General features: G+C 42.3%; 1 protein-coding gene across 1 annotated transcript in view; it reads right to left on the bottom strand.

Annotated features, from left to right (window-relative positions):
- Positions 1-20,989, bottom strand: part of KIAA1755 (KIAA1755 ortholog) — a 76,018-nt gene extending 55,029 nt beyond the window's left edge. Inside the window, exons 1-2 of the mRNA XM_069063506.1 lie at positions 20,384-20,989; positions 8,312-8,509 (exon numbers count right to left, since the gene is read on the bottom strand). Coding sequence (XP_068919607.1) covers positions 8,312-8,509; positions 20,384-20,386 — 201 coding nt within the window. The 5' untranslated portion in view covers positions 20,387-20,989. The remainder of the gene's footprint in view (positions 1-8,311; positions 8,510-20,383) is intronic.
- Positions 20,990-21,013: the final 24 nt, after the last annotated feature.

The raw sequence follows: 21,013 nt of genomic DNA, 5'->3' as shown, positions 1-21,013 counted from the left end.
AACTGGCTCCCGCCAGTCAGGGCACAGCCATCCTTCTTCTGTTGGTTACTGTGCCCTATGGTATTTAGAGTCTTTATTGTTGCCGACTGTTGGTTGGCCATGTGTCAATCAATCAAGTTGGCTAGCCCATAAAACTCAAAACCTGCCCTGTACATCTCAGTGTACCTACATTAGGACATGGACAAGCATCGCATAAGACAGGAAGGCATCCATGAGTCGTAATCTGCATTACTGAGATCACGTGAGAATCAGAACTCCTCCCAACTCAAGAGAATTCTTATTTTTTGTTTTTTTTCTTTTGGAGGAGGGAAGGAAGGGCAATTGGAGTTAAGTGACTTGCCCAAGGTCATACAGCTAGTAAGTGTTAAGTGTCAGAGGCTGGATTTGAACTCAGGTCCTCCTGACCCAAGGGCCAGTGGTCTACTCACTGTGCCACCTAGCTGCCCCACAAAATAATTCTTGGCAGAATTCCCAACAAAGAATGGTTCCTACTCATAGTAATGCACTTAATAAATACATGTTGATTGACTAGTTGACCACACTCCCAGCCATTCCACTTCTCCTTCTGCCTTGTAACCCCAAACCCTGGTCTTCATCTACACTGTGACCTCCAATCCCTCAGTTTTTTCCTAAGCTGCCACTCCTGTACTAGCTAAATCATTTCAACTCTACATGGTCCTGTTCTCTTAAGTACCTTACTCCTTTATCATGCTGTTGAGCTTGTCCCACCAAGCCTCAGTCTTGGATCACTCTTGCTATTCCCTGCCTTCACTGCTACACATATGTGCTATTGAATGAAGTGAGGGGCGGGAGGTAGTGGAAATCACGTAACTGTGATGGCTGCACCCACTACAAATAGATGTCACATAACTTCAAGGGGGCCTTCATTGCTGCAAGGCATATTTTTACACTTGCCTAATTAACTCACTATCCCACTCAACATAGTGTCTCTTTCAAACCTTTCCATCTCTCCTCAAACCTGCCGTGGCTCTCCCCATTCTTACACTCTCAGCTGAGAACCTTGTTTTGTATTTTACTTAAATAATTGAGACTGCTGGCCAAGTTATTTCTTTTTCTCCCTTTGTCATCTCACATCACCCTGATGCTTTTTGCCACCACGTCTTCCTTCACTCCTGTCTCACACAAAGAGGCTGCATTTCTCCTTGCTAAGGCCAACCCCTCGACATGCATAAATGATATCATTGCATCTCACCTTCTCCAGCAGATTGCCCCTGCTGTCATCCCCCTACTTATCTTTAATCTTTCCATGAATACTCGCTATATCCCTATTCAGATCTACCCAGTTCTTCCCCATCCTCAAAAAAACACTCCCTAGATCCATCTCTCCCCACTAGTTATTGGGCCACATCTCTCCTGGGTATATGGTTTTCTTGTTCTCCTTCCTGACAGCAGAGCAGCTTTGAAATATGAAAGCCACTCAAAAAGAATGGCTCAGAAATCCACTTTATGTGCTTAAACTTCTGAAGAAGGCCAAATAAAACAGAGGCCTCCATTTCCTTTCCTCTCCCTCTCTTCTTCAGTCTCTGCAGCCTGCCTTCCAACCCCATCAATTAATCCATTTTTCCCTTTCCAAAGTCACTAAGAATCTCTTCATTGCCAAATCTAAAGGGCTTTTCTCAGTCCTCAGCCTTCCTGACATCACTTTAGCCTTCAACACTACTGATTGCCATCTTTTTCTTGATCTCTCTCTCTGTTTTTGTGACATTGCTTTCTTCCGGTTCTCCTCCTGCTTTTCTCTTTCTCCTCTGGTGAATCTTCTGCGTTCAGGGTTCTGTCCAGGGCATTCTTTTCTGTACTATTTCATTTGGTTATATTATCAGCTCCCAATAGATTCAATTATCACCTCTGTGCCGATGGTTCTCAAATTTACTTAAGCCCTAATGTCTCTGCTGGGCAGCTACCGGTAGGTGGCACAGTGGATCGAGAGCTGGCCTCAAGTCAGGAAGACTCATCTTTGTGAGTTCAAATCCAGCCTCAGACACTCACTAGCTGTGTGATCCTGTTCAAATCCCTTAACCCTGTTTGCTCAGTTTCCTCATCTGTAAAATGAACTGGATAAGGAAATGGAGAACTACAAAAGTATCTTTGCCAAGAAAACCCCAAATGAGTCATGAAGAGTTGGATGTGATTGAAATGACTCAACAATGTCTTTGCTTATCTCCAGTTATCTATTAAACATTCCAAACCGAATATCCTATAGATATCTTAAACTTAACGTGTCCAAAGAAGAGCTTATTTTCTTCTTCCTCAAGTCCTTTTGTATTTCTAACTTCCCTATTACTCTGGAGGGTAATACGATCTTCCCAGGCCCCCAGGACAACTGAAGTATGATTCTCAACTCCTCACTCACTCTCACCTTCTACATCCAATTAATTGCTGAAGCTTCTTGGTTTTACCTTTGATACCTCTCTTGAATATGCCCCCTTCTCTCCTCTGTTACTGGTACCACTCTGGTGCCTGCCCTCATCACCTCATACCTGGACTGTTGTAATAGCTACTGGTTGGTTTCCCTGCCTTTGCTATAGCTCATCTTTGACTCAGCTGCCAAAATGATCTTGGAAAACACCCTTGCCCCACCCAATGGACTCCAGAGTCTCCTTGTCACCTCCAGGATGAAATATAAAGTCCTTTGTGGTTCAAAGCCCTTCATAACCTCACTCCTACCTGTCTATACACCTTACCACCTCCCCCTGCGCACCCCACCCCCCACCCCATGAAATCTATGATCTAGTGACACTAGAGTCCCTCGATATTCCTTCCCAAAGACCTGAATCCTCCAATTCTGGGTATTTTCTCTGACTGTTCTCCAAATCTAGAATGCTCTCCTTCCCACATCTCTACTTCCTCACTTCTTCCAGGTTTAGCTAAAATCCCACCTTCTATAGGAAGCCTTTCCCTATCCCCCATAATTCTAATGCCTTCCCTCTACTGTTTATTTCAAATTTGTCTTGCATATCACTTGTTTGTATGTAGTCATTTGCATATTTTCTCCCCCATTAGACTGTAAGTTCTTTGAGGGCAGGGACTATTTTTTGCCTTTCTATGAATCCTCAGTGTTTACCATAGTGCCTGGAACATAGTAGGAACTTAATAAATATTTATTGACTGGCTGTTTGGAATGGGAGTGACCCCAAACAGTCAGGTACCTTGCTTTCAATTGTTAACAACTCTTTAACAAGGGGTTCCCCTCTTCCATCAGAGGAATCACTTGATCTGGATCTCCCCTCTCCTTCCCTCTCTTTCCCTCCTTCCTTCTGCTCCAAATACAGGCCACCTGCAGCATGATTTGTTGAGAAAATCTGTGGTTGAGCCTTGAAGGTCAGCCAGTGTTTACTCCCTTTGCTTCTGGACCACAGGTGGTGAGCTGATGGGCGGCAATATTCTGAGGACAGGGATATTGTTGAGACTACCACAGGTTCCTGAATGTGGCATTCTTTCTGTACCATGAGCCAACCAGCTACCCCCTATGATTCCTGCAGATGCCCACCCAGCCCGTGTAAGACCACTGGCATCACAGCAGGAGGAGGAACAGCTTTCACTGTTCATGGGCCAGAATCCTGTGGGCCTGTTCACAGCGGTCTGAATAAAAATCCAGCCAACGAGACTAAGAAGGGGCACTCAGACTGATAGGAGAAGAACCAGGACAGAACAGTGTTGCAACAACCTAGAGAGAAGAGGGTATCAAGGAGAAGAGGCTGAGCAGCAGTAACAAATGCTGCAAAGTCATCAAGAAGGTAAGGCTTGAGAAAAGGCCATGGAATTTGGCACTTGGGAGTTTATTGGTAGTTTTGGAAAGAACAGTTTTCAGGGGAGAGTGAGAGGAGAGGAAGTGGAGGAGCCTGTTATAGATGGCCTTAGAGAAGTTTTTAAAAAGTCCAGAAGGGGACCAAGGGGAGGAACAGAACAATGGCTTTCCTGTTTTGTTCAAATTAACATAGATTTTTATTTTAAGTAAAATGTAAATGGTGGAAGTATAAGGTTTTAATATCATCTTTTTTTGTCCTTGTCCCTCCATTTGAACGTGTTGATAGCTCATTCCTCTTCTCCCCCACAATCCTCTCTAGTACCTAGTAAGCTACAGACAATGCAGGGCTTGAACCTAGGACTGGGTTCAAATCCTACCTCTGACCCACCTTGACCATGGTCAAGTCACTTACCCTCTCCACTCCCCAGGCAACTCTCTAAGACAAAAAAGTTCTTAACTTGGAGTCTCTTAACTTATGAACTTGTTTAAAAATACACACACACATACATATACCTACACATAACACATATATATTTTTAATAAATACATTTCAATATAATTAGTTCCTTCGTAATCCTATATTATATTATTGTTGTTCATTTGTTTTGCAGTCATTTCAGACTCTTTGTGACCCCATTTGGGGTTTTCTTGACTAAAAGCTGGGGTGATTTATACTTTCCTTCTTCAGTTTATTTATTTATTTATTTTGCTTTTTGGAGGGGGGAGCGGAGGGCAATTGGCATTAAGTGACTTGCCCAAGGTCACATGGCTAGTTTTTTTTTTGTGTGTGTTAAGTATCTGAGGCTGGATCTGAACTCAGGGGGCCAGCTAGCCACCCCTCTTCAGTTTATTTTTTACAGATGAGGAGACCGAGGCAATCAGGGTTTAGTGACTTGCCTAGGTCACACATCTAGGAAGTGTCTGAGGCCAGATTTGAACTTAGATCTTCCCAACTCCAGGTCAGAGCTCAATCTACTGTGGTACCTCACTATCCTAACATCATATTACCCAATCTTATTGAAGTGGCTAGGTAGTACAATGGATAGATCACTGGGCCTGGAGTCAGGAAGACCTGATTTCAAATCCTGCCTCAGATAACTACTGGCTGTGTGATCCTGGGCAAGTCACTTAACTTTACTTTGCTTCATAAAATGGGGGAAAAACTAACAACTACGTCATAGGGTTGTTGTGAGATAGATCAACTCAGGTAATATTTGTAAAGCGTTTTAGCATTGTACTTGGTACATAGTACGTCCTTAATAAATCCTGGCTTCCTTCCAATGTATTTAGAAACATTATTGTGAGAAGGGGCTCAAAGGCTTTCTCAGATTGGCAGTGGAGTCCATGCCCCAGGAAAGGCTAGGAGTCCTGCTGGAAGACTCCAGTGGTGGAACATTTGTTAATCTTCCATTGCAGAGAGCAGCGCCCTATGGTGATGCAACCCCACGCCTTCCCAGAGAGAAAAAGGAACTATCAACACAAATTCAAACATACAAAAAAAGAACCAGAATAAAATTATTTATGAAACCTCAAACTTCCTCAATTTACAGTTTGTTTAAAGGCAATATTTATATTAACTTGAAGAAGATGGGAACATAATTGTTCCATTTGTTTATATTGTCCCTTCTGACCTTTTCTTTTTTGCTTTTGTATATTTTTCTGGATTTTATTTAGACACTGTTATGTCTGCCTTATTGCCTCTTGTTGATAATTACTACCTTATAATAAATCTATTTAAAGAACTAGAACACAGAAAGTGTTTTCAAAACAAAACCAGTGCTGACCTGGTGACACAGTATTATCTGGAACCAAAACTGAGGTGAGGCAAGTGGAGTTTTGCCTGAGGTGCTCAAATTTAGAGGGGCAAAACTTTCTCCCCCACTTGGCAGTCCAAGACAGTTGGGCAACTTGCATCAGATGTAAAAAAACAAAGCAAAACAAAACAACCAAAAACCAGCCCTCTCAACAAGCACTTTGTCCTTCTGCTTCTCAGATTATTGCCTAATGTGAGCAATGGTTTCTCATGCTGGGCCCTAACTCCCTCTCTCTGAATGCCCTTAAAACTATTTTTCTTTACACTCCTTTTCTAGCAGCACATTTCAAAATACATTCCCGTTTACAAACAATTACCATAGCAAAGGTTTTTGGATATAAAACTTCTAAACTTAATTTACAAATGCAGTCTTGTAGGTTCTGCTCTAAAGATAAAAGCCCCAGTCACATTATTAGCTAAGCCTTTGTAATGGAACTAGAGGGAAACCTTCTTAGGTGAGAAAACCATCACCTTTATAGCCCTCGTTCTCCTGTGAGCCCCAGTCAAGGTACAGACTTCCTCACCAAAATCCATTCCTGCTAGCCACCCAACTTCCAGCATTGAACCATTCCATTCCCAGCACTCTCTCTGCTCTGTCTCCTAGCTGTCCCCACATGGCCTGGAGGCAAGAAGACCTGAATTCAAATGTGGCCTAAGGCCATGTGACCCTGGGTAAGCCCTTTAATTTGTCCATCTCAGTTCCCTCACCTCCAAAAAGGGGATGATAAAATAGAACCTACCTTTGGGGCCTGTTGTGAGGATCAAATGAGAGAATATCTCTGTAAAGACCTTAGCACAATGCCTGGTGCATAGTAACTTTTATATAAGTGTTAGCTGTTATTATTATTATTAAACACAGACCCACAGGAAAAGCTGGGGAAGAACAAGATAAAGAAATAGACCACTGTGGCAAAGGCTATAGGTAGATTAGACTGGGTGAGGAAAGGGTGAAGAGAAAAGGAGCATGCTAGAAATTCATAGGATAAATCTCAAAAACTAATTCATCCCAGCCAGAGCCTGTTTTTGATTTGGGGACAGGTGCTTAGCTCTTCAAACATCCAATTTACCATCAAAGAGAGGTTTCCCTTAAGGCTTCACAGTTGGGCAGTCCGTTCTGCATGCATTCAGTGCATGGCAAATGATGGGGGAAAATAAGCTGGCTCCAGAAATTCCTTTGTGATGGCCACAACTGCCATTTATTATTACTGGAGCACTGTGGGTGGGACTCATCAGGCTGGGCCTTGGATTTTTTTTTCTCTTCTAGTGCTTAATAAATATTAAATAACAACACAGAACAGTTGGCAGACACACAGAGTATGTGGCTTGTTTCCCTTTGACTCTTGCCGCAGCCAGGGAGCCTGGTAAGGCTCTGGATTGAAAGCTAACTCGGGAGGGATGAGTCAGCTCTGCTGGCCACTGGGACTAGGAACACTTTGAGATGCTCTGAGATGCTCTCTCTAGTATTTCCATCTGGGTGGGATGACCTTCCCAGAGCAGAAAGGCAAATTCCCATGATGCGAGGCTATGCCTCAGGGTTTCCAGGGACCTAGGGAACTGTGCCATTTTTTTCTCCCTCTCCTCTTCCTTTTTCCTCCTCCCTCCCATACTGTCCTCCTCCTCCCCAATCCCTCCACCCCCCAAAAAAACCAAAGTACAAAATAATTGGTGTGGGGAGAGTCAGGACAAGATGAAGAAGTTGCCAGGGCAACTCAAAATTAGAATCATCATCATTCAGGAGACCTGCCTGAAAGTAATATGGCCAATGCTAAACTATCCCACTTCCTTGTTTCTGTGATGGAATTGAGGTATATTATCCCACTTCCTTAAGCCTCCTATTTACAAAACAAACAACCATCTCACTTATTTCTTCCACTGACTCAAGGCACACAGTGTCACTTTTTCCACCAACAAAAGACACAATTTTCTTGTTTCCTTATTTCTTGTGTAACCCAGGTTCAAGCCTGAAACCTTTGCATAAGACTCTCCTTGGTGGAAAGAAAGATGATTAAACCTCTACAAGCCTGAATCAGGGATGGAGTTGCTATGAGAGCTTGGGGGAAGAATGACATTTCTTTTTCCTGCTCTGAGTAAGGACACATTGAAAAACACTGCAGTGTTTTTCAGAAAGAGAGAGGGAAGGGAAGGGAAGGGGGAAGGGAAGGGAAGGGGGAAGGGAAGGGAAGGGAAGGGAAGGGAAGGGAAGGGAAGGGGAGGGGAGGGGAGGGGAGGGAGAAAACAGAACAGATTTTGGAAGGCAGACATGTCAGGGAAATCCAGTTTCTCAACTTGTCCCTTATCTAGTCCTATCCCCACATTTTATAGACGAAATCCAGAGAAGGAAAATCGCTTGTCCAAGGTCATGAATCTATGTCTTGTGACTCCAAAAGCAGTGCTCTTTCCAGTATGATATCTTTCTTCTATCAACATAGGGCGCAATCACCTCCATTTTCTAATTGCTTCCACTGGCAGAAGACACATTTATCTCACTGGCATATTTCTCCCACAGACGTAGTACATAAAATCTCATTTCCTCATTTCTCCTATAGTAAAACCCAAATCATCCTTCTTCCTTATTTCTTTCATTTTAAGTACTGTTCTTAGGGAGTAGAATGGGAAGGATTCCTAATTGCATTTCACAAGAGCTCCACTCAGACTCCCAGGTGTCTCATGAGCTCAGGAGATCCAAAGCTGGTTGATCAACCATCTCCATCCCTCCCCCTTCCTTGACTTACACAGGCTGCTTCCCGGACTTGTTCAAAAAGGCGTTTGGCAGGTATCAAGAAATCCAGGAGGCAGCAGAGCCCATCTCCCTGGTAGTGAATGTCTAGGAGGCGGAACACTTGGCCAAGGACGGTTGGAGCTGTGGCTTCAAAGGGAGGATAGAGGGCTGCAAGGGTGCTCTGAATTGCTGTGTCCAGTGATTGGGAATCCTGGGATGGGGAGAGAGGGAAAGAAATGAGATATATCATGGGGGGGGGCGGGGAAGGGAAAGGAAATAGTAAATTATGTGCTGCAGCTCCCAACTGTCGCAATGGGAGATTCTCAAGCTCTTGTGCCCATCCATCACTCCCCCTTTCCATGACCTGCCTCAGAGGCAGAGAATCACTCTAGCTGAATGTACCGAGTAATGGACTGAGAGTCAGAACACCCATTTCCCAAACACTGTGTGATTTTGGGTTTGTAACACAACTTCTCTGACCCTGTTTGCTCTTTGTAAGATGAGGATGATACCTGTAGTTAGTTAAATAAGCAATAAGTATTTATGAAACACTTACTTGGTGACAGGCACTGTGTTAAGTGTGGGGGATACAAAAAAAGGGGGAAGAAAGTTCCTGCTCTCAAGGAGTTCTCACAACTTAATGGGGCAGGTACCAGACAATTGTTATTCAGTTGTTTCACTCAAATAACAAACAATTATGCAAAAATGGATATTTGTTGTTGTTGTTGAGTCATTTCAGTCATGTCTGTCTCTCCATGACCTCACATGGGGTTTTCTTGGCAAAAATACTGGAACTGTTTGTAATTTCCTTCTCCAGCTCATTTTACAGATGAGGAAACTGAGGCAAACAGGGTTAAGTGACTTGCTCAGGGTCACACAGCTAGTAAGTATCTGAGGCTGGATTTGAGATGGCTGGTACTCTATGTACTGTGCCAAAAAGGATGGATCCAGGATAAATTGGAGATACTCAACAGAGGGAAGGCACTGGAATTAAGAGGAACTGGGAAAGACTTCCTGTGGAAGGTGGGATTTTTAGCTGGAATTTGAATAAAATCAGAAAATCCAGGGCTGTTGGGAGACTCAAATGATATAATATGAAAAAGCACTTTGCAAAGTTTAAAGCACTGTGTGAATGTCAGCTATTATTTGCCTACATTTGCTGCACTTTTGTTGTTACCTCGTTTTCAGGCGCTGGTCTCAGAACATAATTTGTGATAAGTTAATGTGATTTCAGGGACCCAGCATAGTATCTAGTATTGGTAGGTGTTTAATAAATGTGCATTGAACTGAATTAAATTTCCTAAGATCATAAGATTTAAAGCTTGAAGGGATCATACAACAGTAAGTTGATGAACTTGAAAGGAGATCATTTAGCCCAACCCCCTCATTTTACAAATGAAGAAACTGATACCCAGAAAGGGGAAGTGATTTGCCCAAGGTGACACTAATAGTAAAGAACTGTATGTAAGGAGGATTTTGTTATCCTTTTTAGACTTTAGTTACTCAGGATCCATGGCCATGGCAATGTCTTGTTTCCTGGTGTTAGATAATAACTCCCAAAATAGCCTCAAGGATCTTAGATAGCAATTCCTAGAATCATAGTGATAGACAGTCCTACTGAGGCTGCACCCTGAAATACAGTGGCAACATAATTGATATTTACTATGCTTGCGTAGAGTGATGATATTGTTAAAGTTAACTTGTGAGTTTAGTGTTGGCAATATACCCTCTTTGTTGCTCTATAAAGTAAGTGGGCACTGGTCAGTGAGTGGGGAAACCAAGGGGAATCTGTATGAGTCTTGATTGGCCCCCATCAAGGCTTGAGGGGATTTAGGGGAATGTACAAGCTGTGTCTGTCTTGGCTGACCCCATAGCTGGCCCCTGCAAGAAGGGTTGTTAGGGAATGCTATAGGAGTTAATGCTCCTATTATCAGCAACTTCCTTTGAGAAGACTAGACTAGAATAAAGTTGATTATTAACCCCTCTGAAGGTGTCTGCCTGTCTGACCAAATCAAAAGTGAACCTGTTAGAGGCTGGAGTCCCAAACCTCTAGTGCCTCCTGTGTGTTATCTGTGAAACAGGAACAAATTTAATTTAATTTCAAATTTGACCCTGGGAACTCTTTCCCTCCTTCCCCCTCCTCCCTTCTTCTCTCCTTCCCTTCCTTTCCTTTTTCTTCCTTCCTTCCTCCCTTCCTCCTTTCCTTCCTTCTTTCCTTCCTTCCTTTCTCCCTTCTTTCCTCCGTCCCTTCCTCCCTCCCTCCTTTCTTTTCTTCTTCATCAACAAAAATAACAACCAGCATTTCTTAAACACATACTGTGTGCCAGTCACTGTGCTAAGTGATGACATACAAAGGAAGACAAAAATGTGATTCCTGCCTTCAAGGAGTTCATAGTCTAATGAGGGGAGACAAGATACAAAAATGTATGTATGTATAAGATACATACAGTTGATGTAATCTCAGAGGGAAGGTGAGGGCTGGGGGAAGTCTCTTGTAGAAGGTGGGATTTGAATTGGGTCTTAAAGGAAGCCAGGGAAATCAGAAGGTAGAGGTGAGCAGGGAGGGCATTTCAGGAATGGAGAATAGTCAGTGAAAATGCCTGGAGCTGCAGTGTTATTTGTGAGGAAGAGTAAAAAGGCCAGTGTCACTGGATTATAGAGTATCTTGAGGATAGTAAGATGTAAGAAGACTGGGAAGGTAGAAAGGGACCAGATTGTGGCAGGGTTTAAAAGAAAATAGAGGATTTTATATTTGATCCTGGGGTTGATAGGAAGCCACTGGAGTTTGAGTAGGGAAGTAACAGAGTCAAAACTGCCCTTTTTATTTTTAAAAAAAAAAGCAAGATCATGTAGCTAGGGCTTCTTAAACTTTTTCCACTTGTGACCCCTTCAGCACTTCTTAAACTGTGGGTCATGATGCCACTGAAATAGGGGCTGAAATAGTCCAGCAGGCTATTGAAACAGTCTAACTGTGAGGTTAGGAAGAGTTGCACCAAGGTGTTGACTGTTTGGGTGGAGAGAAGGGGTCATATAAGAGAGATGTGGTGGGAGAAAAAAGATGTGGTGAGATTAGATAGATGGAGTGAGAGAGTGAGAAGTTGAGGATAATACTGATATTTTGAGGCTGAGTGATTAGAAGAACGGTGGTACCCTTTACAGTAAGTAATAGGGAACATCAGAAAGAGGGAGAGTTTTGGGGGAAAATAATGAGTCTATTTTGGACATGTGGAGTTTGAGATGCTTAAGGGAATATCCAATTTGAAGTATCCAAAAGGCAGTTGGTGATGTGAAACTGGAGATCAGAAGAGAGCTTAAGGGCTGTATAAATAGATCTGAGAATGATCTGCATAGAGATGATAATTGAATCCATGGGAGCTGATGAAATCACCAAGCAAGATAATATAAAGCAGAGGTTTTTAACCTAGAGTCCTAAGGAGGAGATGCAGTTAGTATTCTGGGAACCTAATAAGGCAGTGTGGTATTTATTGAGGGAGCCAAAATGGCAGAGCACAGGCAGCAACCCAGCTGACCTCTCCCAATATTCCCCTCCAAAAACTTTAAAGTAACTGTGCAAACCAAATTCTGGAGTGGCAGAGCCAACAAAAGGTGAGAGTGAGAAATTTTTCTACCTTAATACAACTTAGGAGGTGGAAAGGAGAGGTCTGTAACACTGGGCTTGGGGCTCGTCCAGATTGCATGCTACAGGAGCACCAGATGTCAGCTGGAGAGGAAGCAGAAGTAGCAGTGGGAGCTTTCAGCCCAGAGATGGTAAGAGTGTTGGACAAATGGTCAGAAAGAGATTACAGGGGACTCTTTGCTGGCACTGGGTGCAGCTGGCATGGATCAGCAGCTCTATTGCCCATACAAAGTTCTGGGTCATAGTTCCAGGGCAAGGAGGAATACTTGTGGTCAGTAAGAAGGGATCAGGGGCCCTGGTCACAGTTTCAAGGCACAGAGAAGTACTAGTGCTTCAGTCTGCAGGAGAGTAGGGGACCTGATCACAGTTCTAGGGCCAAGAGAGGTGTTAGCTCTTGTAGCTAAAGGGGAGAAAGGCCCCTTCCTAGATAAAAACCAGAACACAAACCAGGAGAGTAGTGATCACACCTCTCCCCTGATCACAATATCTTGAAAGCACCAAAAACTTGCAGACCCCCAGATCTAGTTCTGAAAACAGCAATATGAAAAAGCCTGAAGTTTGGGATAGTGCTTTTTTTTTTTTTTTTTGCCACCGAAGGTGAACAAAACTCAACTTTAACATAAAGTTTAAAGTGAAGAAATAGTCTAGGAAAATGAACAATTTTTTTTTTTAATAAAAGAATTTTACCAGAAAAGTTTCTATGGTGGCAGGGAAGATCAACACAAATTCAGAAGATAATGTGAAAAGAGCTACAAGCAAAGCAACAAAGAAAAATGCTAATTGCACTCAAATGTAACAAGAATTACTGGAAGAGTTCAAGGAAGAGATAAGACTGGTAGAAGAAACATTGGAAGAAGAAATGAGAGTAATGCAAGAAAATTATGAAAAGAAAATTAGCAGCTTGGTAAAAGAGGCACAAAAAATACTGAAGAAATGAACTCCTTAAAAAGCAGAATTGGCCAAATGGAAAAATAGGTACAAAATCTCACTGAAGAAAACAATTCCTTAAAAATTAGAATTGGGCAGATATAAAAGCTAATGACTCCATGAGACATCAAGAAAAAAAATAAAACAAAATCAAAAGAATAAAAAAAAATCATTAGAAAAACAACTGACCTATGAAATAGACAGAGGAAAGATAATTTAAGAATTATTGAATACCTGAAAGCTAATGCAAAAAAATAGCCTACACATCATATTTCAAGAAATTATCAAGGAAAGCTGCCCTGATATCTTAGATCCAGAAGGAAAAATAGAAATTGAAAGAACCCACTGATCACCACCTAAAAGAGAGCCAAGGAAATTTCCCAGGAATTCCCAGAACCAAATTCCAGAGCTTCCAAGCCAAGGAGAAAATATTGAAATCAGTCAGGAAGAAACAATTCAAATATCATGGAACTACAATCAAGATCATGCAAGATTTAGTGGCTTACATGTTGAAGGAGTGGAGGGCTTGGAATCTGATATTCCAGAAGCAAAGGAACTAGGATTACAACCAAGAAAAACCTACAGAGCAAAAACAAGTATAATCCTTCCAGGGGGAAAATGGATATTTAATGATACAGAGGACCTTCAAGCATTCCTGATGAAAAGACCAAAGCTGAATAGAAAATTTGACATTCGAACTCAAGACTCAAGAGAAGCATAAAAAGATCAGCAAGAAAGAGCAATAATAAAAGACTCAATAAAGTTATACTGTTTACATTCTTATAGGTCAGATAACACATGTAACTCTAAGAACTTTATCATTATTAAGGCAATTAAAGGAGTCTACATAGACAGAAGGCATGGATATGAATTGATTTTGTTGGGATAATATAAAAAAATGAGAAAGAGGGATGCATTGGGAGAAGGGAGGAGGAGGAAACAGAATAAGGAGAACTTTCTCACATAAAAGAGGCACCCAGGGAAGAGCTTTTATAGTAAAGGTTGAAATTGGAGGGTGAGTAGTAGGTAATGCTTGAACCTTACTCTCATTGAAATTGGTTCAGAGGGAAAAATATATGTGTGTATACATACATGTATGTATGTATATACATGTGTGTGTATGTGTAGGGTATATGAGTTTTGAAGGGGTGTCAGGGAAGAGGGAATGTATTCCAGGCACGAAAGGACTACTCTGTGGAGACCTGGAATCAGGAGAAGACTAAAACAGAAAGGACAGTTTGGTTAGAACATAGAGTTAATGAAAGAGAAACATGTAATAAACCTGCAAAGGTAGTCTGTAATCAGATTGTGAAAGGCTTTAAATACCAAACATAGGAGTCTCTGTTTGATCCCAAAGGCAAACGGGTATCATCGAAGTAAGGCAGTGATAGAGCTCAGGAAATATTTCTATGCTTTAGGTAGCTGTGTGGAGGATGCACTGAGACAGTTAAAAATGAGAGAATGGGGCTAGAATTCCAAGGTCATTCCCAGATCTAACAAAATCTATGGATTCTTCATTTCTGTCCCCTCCCTCCATTCAATGTCCCCCCTCCCCCCCTTATTTTCAACCTGCAAGGTCCCAAGTTCAGGAGCTGTGCTCTGACTGTCCCAGCCCATGCTGTTCTCTCTTTCCCTGGGCTCTTTCTGCCTGCCATGGTTTTGAAGGCAAACACAGCCGTCTGCCCAGGCCAACGCAGCTCATCGTGTGTGGTCCTGTTCTAGAGCACAAGCTTCTGGGAGCATAGGATCCAAGATATAGAACTGAAAGTAACCTCAGAGACCATCCAGTCCATCCCCTTCATTTTATCAATGAGGAAACTGAAGTCCAGGGAGATTAGTGTAATTGGTTCAAAGTCACACAAGTAAGCATCAGAAATAGGGTTTGAATGCAAGTCCTCTACCTCCAGAGTTACTACTATTCCCCTCTACCATGTTGCCTTCTAAACCACAAATAGCTTTTCCACTCTGTCTCTTCTCAGTTATTTGAAGTTGGGAAGGGACATCTGGGGGTTCTAGTCCAAACCCAGCGAATTCACATGCCTCAAGACACTGAGACAGACTACCTCAGCTCTGAGATTCAACCTTTGACTTAAGAAACAGTCAGTGGAGTTTTCTAAATTAAAGTTGCTCTAAATCCCACGCTTTATTAATGGCCAGTGGTTCCAGTCATTCAAGCAAGACATAAATGATAAGAAACCAGACTGACACATTAGAAGTATCTAAGGCCAGATTTGAATTCATGGAGATGAGTCTTGTTCCAAGTCCAATGCTCTATTCACTGTACCACTTAGCTGCTCATATATTGGACGTAAATGTCAGAGAAAAGAGAACTACACTTGAAGTTAAGAGACCCAGTCTCAGCTCTGATATTTACCAGCTGTGTGACCCTGAAGAATCAGCTCTCTCTGAGCCTTTGTTTCCTCATTTATAAAACAGGGCTGATTGTTTTTATATTGCCTATCTCACAGGGTTGTTGAAAAGAAAGTGCTTTGTAAACCTGAAAGTACTATAGACACGTGAGTTATTATTGATAATGAAAACAAAATTCATAGGAAAATGGACAATATTAAAGGAACCATGGGGAATATACGCCCATGATTAATTAGTTGAATAGTAAGGCCCTGGGAGCCCTGTAATCGATACAACATTAACCAGTCACGGACCCTGGAAATGGTTTCAATGAAACTTAATAGACATTTTTCCATTCCTTTACAGGGTCAGGAGATTGGCTATACATTTAACTTTTCATCTGCACAGCCTCATCAGATCATAGGACTTAGAGCCAGAAGGAACAGTAAAGATCTAGCCCAGCATTTTCATTTTACAAGAGAAAGCTGAGATACAGAGACGGAAAGAGACTTGCCCACTGCCACACAGGCAGAACTGTCCAACAGGATGCTGCAGTGGGGAGGGTTGAAACTGACAGGGTGGAAAGAGATTCAGATCATGATTCTAGTTGAGGAAAAAAATGCAAAAAACACCAGTCAACTCTACAAAGATCCATACTGCAAAAGGCTTTAAAAAGTTATCCATGTTTATGTTTTCCTTATGTTTTCCTCCCCATTAGAAAGTGAATTCTGGGGGTGGCTAGGTGGCACAGTGTGTAGAGCACTGGCCCCGGAATCAGGAGGACCTGGGATCGGTTCTGGCCTCAGAAACTTAACACCCACACAAAAAAAACTGGCTGTGTAACCTTGGGCAAGCTACTTAACCCCGATTGCTTAAAAAAAAAAAGAAAGTGAGTTTTATGAGACTGGGGACTGTATCATAACTCCTCTAGCCTGGCACAGTGCTTTTGAATAAGCACATGCTTATTCAATACAAAATTGTTTATATGTTGTTGACAAGATCATTCATCTTGATAGTTTGTTTTTCCCTCCCTTACCAGGTGTTTGTGAAATCAGGGCTTTTTTGAGTTTCAAAACAAAACCTGAGTTTTGCGTTGAAACTTCCCCAAGAGGGTACACGATGCTTCATCTCCCATCTTTGACTCTGCATCCCTGAAAGCTTGTCTGCATCCCTCTCCCCACCCCACCCTATTGGCATCCCTGGCTTTTGAGATTTAGCTCAAATGTCACTTTCTTCAGGCCTGGCCCCAACTCCCCAGCTGCCAGTGCCTTTTGCTCTAAGTCTGCTTTTCACTTACTCTGTATGTAGCCCTGATCTATTTAGTTACATACATACTGTCTCCCCCATTAGAACGAAAGCTTCTTGAGGGCAGAAGATGCTTTGGCTTTTTCTTTGTATCCCCAGTGCTAAGCTCAGTGACTGGGATGAAGCAGGTGTTTAATAAATGTTTATTGATTGATTGATTGACGTTTGATATAGTATGAAATTAAGCAAATGAAACTGAACTGAGTGTCAGAAAGCTGGAGATGGGCAGTGATTAACAGCAGCAAATCATACAGTCTTAGTTTTAAGAAGAAGCTACCTTTGTCACAAACTACCTGTGTGACCTTGAGCAAGTCACATAATCTCCTTAGGTCTCAGTTTTCTCATTTGTAAAATGAGAGGGTAAGACTGGATGGCCTCTGAGATGCCTTCTGGCTTTAGACATAAGATCTGGTCTATCTTTTAACTTTAAGGCACTCAGGAGAAAGAACCACTCTTTTCTTCTTAAAGATCTTTATAATGAAACCTCCAAAATTACCTCAAGGACCCTTGATCTCCGGGGTGTTAGACATCCCAATCCCTCTATGCCCTAATAGTCAGCTTTGAGAGTTGCCGGGACTGAAGATCCCTCAAGGGTCGATTTTCAGCTGATGAGCCTCTCCAAACTTAGTTAGGCTGGCACTCAGATGACAGATACATTACCTGTTTCTGAGGCCATTTTTGAAGGCTTTCCAGCTTGATAGGACCAGTCATAGCTTGCATACCACTAGTATAGCTTTCTTCAGGGGTGGAGAACCTGCAGTCTTGAGATCACAGACCAAAGTGAAATCTGGATTCAGTCAAAGAGCCACATTTGAGGATCCAGAAGGCCCCATGTGGCCTTGAGGTTGCAGGTTTCCCACCCCTGGTTGAATCTAGGGCTATCTCTGTGCCATGCCCAAAGATGGAAGAGGGCTTTAGGTCAGGGGATCCTCTAAAACTAAGCTTCACTTCTCTGATAGTCAGGAAATTCTCCCTTTTATCCAGAATGGAAGCTCCTGGAAGGCAGGAGCTATTGGCTCCCAGAACAGTACCTGACACATCTTAGGCCCTTAATTAAATATTAAATTGAACTGAACTGAAATGTTTCCTTTAATTTATTTTCCTCTTCTTCTTTTTTTAATTAAAAAAATTTAAATTAAAATTTATTTACTTTTAGTGTACAACATTCAGTTCCACAATCCCTTGAGTTTCATTTTCCTTTTCTTCTTCAGCAAACAGCATAAACATTCTCCAATTGTAAAAAGAAAAAGAAAAAGGAAAAAACCCCAAACTATTTGCCATATACTTTCCTTTAATCAACACACTTTTGTGTCTTCCCCTTCTCCTTTCCCCTTCCACTGGGCACTGAGAGAAGTACAAAGACAGAAAATACCCCACAGTCCCTGTTGTCAAGGATTTAACAATCTAAGTGACACTTGAAGATAGTTTGCAACAAATAATGCTGTATTATAGGAAAATCCTCAAGCCTTTGCCAAGGGTCCCCTTGTTCTCAGCTGTATTTGACGTCACAAATTCCAGAACAGCCAGAGAATTTGGCTGATTTCTTGCTATTTCCCACCTGCGGTTCAGACGCCCCTTGGACTACTCTCCACCAAGCCCCACAATTAAGAATATTTTAACTCTGCCCCCACTCTCATACCTCTTTAGACTTGTTTCCTTTTAACACAACTTTAGGTTTTTAAAAAGAGGTAGGAGAAATTTTTGGCCCTAAACCAAAGGCTTTCCTGGGAGAATCACAGGATTTTGAGCTGGAAGGGGCCTTAGAGGTAACTTAGTCCAAACCCCACCTTTTACAGATGAGGAAGCTGAGACTCAGAGAAAGGAAAATACTTGCCCCAAATCACCTGGGTGCTAAGTTGAAGTGCTAGAATTTCAACTCAGGGACTCCAACTTCACTGCTCAGAATTTATTCTTTGTTAGGTATGGAAGGTCTGACTCAGTTTCAGGTTTGTGAATATTTCTGGGATTTACAACTAACTGATGTTTGAAAGAAGTTTAGTAATTCTAAAATAATTATAGCTACCATTCATATGAAATAGTTAACATATAATAGCTAGCATTTATATTATATTTATAGAATTCTTGAGATTTGCAAAATGTTTTACATGTGTTATCTCTTTTCTTACAAGAGTTCTGTGAGGTGGATGCTATTATTATCCCCATTTGCAGATGAGGAAACTGAGACTTAGAGTCATTAAGTGACTTGAGTCACACAGCTAGGAAGTGTGTGAGGCCACATTTGAACTCAAGTCTTCATGACCCCAAGTCCAGCACTCTGTCCATTGTGCCACCTAGTTGCCCTAAGCTTGGCAAATTCCTCCAGGTTCTGGTTGAAGCCTGGAAAAGTTGTCCAAATGCCTCTTGGAGAGGATAACCAGATAGTTACATTTAAAGTTGGAAAGGACCTGAAGAGTATTTAGTCAGGGGGCGGCCAGGTAGCACAGCGAGTAAGAGCACCGGCTCCAGTGTTGGGACGACCTGGAGATCGAATCCCGGGCTCAGACACTCAGCACCACACCCAGAAATAACTGGCCATGTAACCTTGAGCAAGTTACTTAACCCCAATTGCTTAAAAAAAAAAAGTATTTAGTCAGGAACTAAGGCACAGAGAAAGAGTGAGCGACTTCCCAAGGTCACCAAAGCAGTGAATGGTAAGGTAAATATTCAAACCCAGGTGTTCCAACTCCAAATCAAGGGCTCTTCCAGCCCCTCATGGGTGTGCTTGCATACAAGTAAGTTCATGTTTTGCATGTTCATTATAACAGTCATTGATTTAGAATGAGAAGGACCTCAGACATCATCCAGCCCAACCCACTCATTTTATAAATAAGAAAACAGAGGCCCAGTGAGATTAAATGTCCAAGGTCTCAAAGGCTTCTTTAAATCTCAGCCAAGATTTAAACCCAAGTCTTCAGATTCCCAAACTAACTCTCTACACAGAACTATGGTGTTGTGTGTATATGTTCTGTGAATACATGTTTAATATATGTGCTAATATGAATGTATGCCTGTCATGGGTGGCATTTGTGTGCTGACAATGAATGTTTGTACAGTAGCATACCCTGGTGTGAATGGTTCTCCTTGTGTATAATAATCTTGTGTGCAGGTGCATATTCTTGGTGGGGAGGAGAAGACAGCCTCATCTGCAATTTAGTGAGTATAATATATTCCCAATGTGGAACAATGCAGTTGGGCATCCTGTGTATAATTTATAGTGTTAGAGAGTTGCCTGAGAAGTGAAGTTATTTACTCATGTTCACACAGCTAGTATGTGTCAGAAGCACGATTTGAACCCATGTCTCTTGAGTGAGGCTGATGGCCTTGTAGACAGTATACCATTCTCTCATGTGTGCACAGAATTACCAAATGGAAGTCAAAGAGCCAGGAATTCAAAAAACCACCAAAGTTCTCATTCAGACACTAGTTGTTTATCCCAGACCATCCAAACTTCTTGAATCTGTCAATTTGGGCTAGAGCTCCCTGGGAAATAGAATAGCTTTCATTATCTGTTCCAGATCCAGGTCCCAAACTGGAAGTGCAAAATACTAATCCCAAATCCTACAGCCTCATATTTTCCAGAGTTTTTGAAAAGTCCATTGGACTTGAGCTCCTGTGAACCTCTGCTATGACATAGGCAACTTGACACAAAATCAGCACTTATGAATTGCAGAGGATAGTTCCTTATTTAAAAGTCATATTAAAAAGCAGCACCTCCCCCGCCCCAATCTGTGCTTTGGGTCCCAACCTATTCCCCTCTCTTTCCTGCTCTCAAGGGCTCTAAGTCCCATGTCTCTAAAATCACTCATTCACACAACACCTGAGAAATGAAGGAGAAAGAGGCCTAAGAACAAAGAGGAAAAGTATTACCATGTTGTTTATGGGCACTGGAAGCAGGTAGGAAAGCGACTGGCTAAGGAGAGAGAGTCCAACAGCCAGCCAGCTTCCTTTCCATCAATTCTGCTGGGGGGTCAGTGCACATTCCCGTTTCCATTCTCTCCTGAGGGGGCGCCTCCTTGTGTTTCTGTCCAATCCCCGTGAGCAGCTGGTGGCTGGTGGGCAGGTCTTCCCCAAATCCAGGTGCAGGAGGTGCCCACATTGGCAGTCCCGTGAGGACCTCACCTCTGTCCCCTCCCTCCCCATCCGTCAGTTCCACGTCCTTTCCAAGGCAGCCAGAGTTAAAGAGGAAACCTGTGAGCCAGGAGCTAGTTCTGCTCCCTCCTCCTTCATCTCTGAGAAACAGGGCAAAGGGTGAGAGGGAGAGGGCGAGAGGAAAGAAAGGAGAGAGAGAGAAAGAGGGCGGGAAAGAGAGACAGAGAGGAGGAGGAGGAGAGAAGAAGAAGAAGAAGAAGAAGAAGAAGAAGAAGAAGAAGAAGAAGAAGAAGAAGAAGAAGAAGAAGAAGAAGAAGAAGAAGAAGAAGAAGAAGAAGAAGAAGAAGAAGGAGGAGGAGGAGAGAAGAAGGAGGAGGAGGAGAGAAGAAGGAGGAGGAGGAGGAGAGA

The sequence above is a fragment of the Petaurus breviceps genome, unplaced genomic scaffold (genome assembly GCF_028583685.1).
Source record: "Petaurus breviceps papuanus isolate PSGF00001 unplaced genomic scaffold, PetGlider_PUasm1.0 90591, whole genome shotgun sequence".
NCBI lineage: Eukaryota > Metazoa > Chordata > Mammalia > Diprotodontia > Petauridae > Petaurus > Petaurus breviceps.
This window is presented reverse-complemented; position numbering and strand designations above follow the sequence as displayed.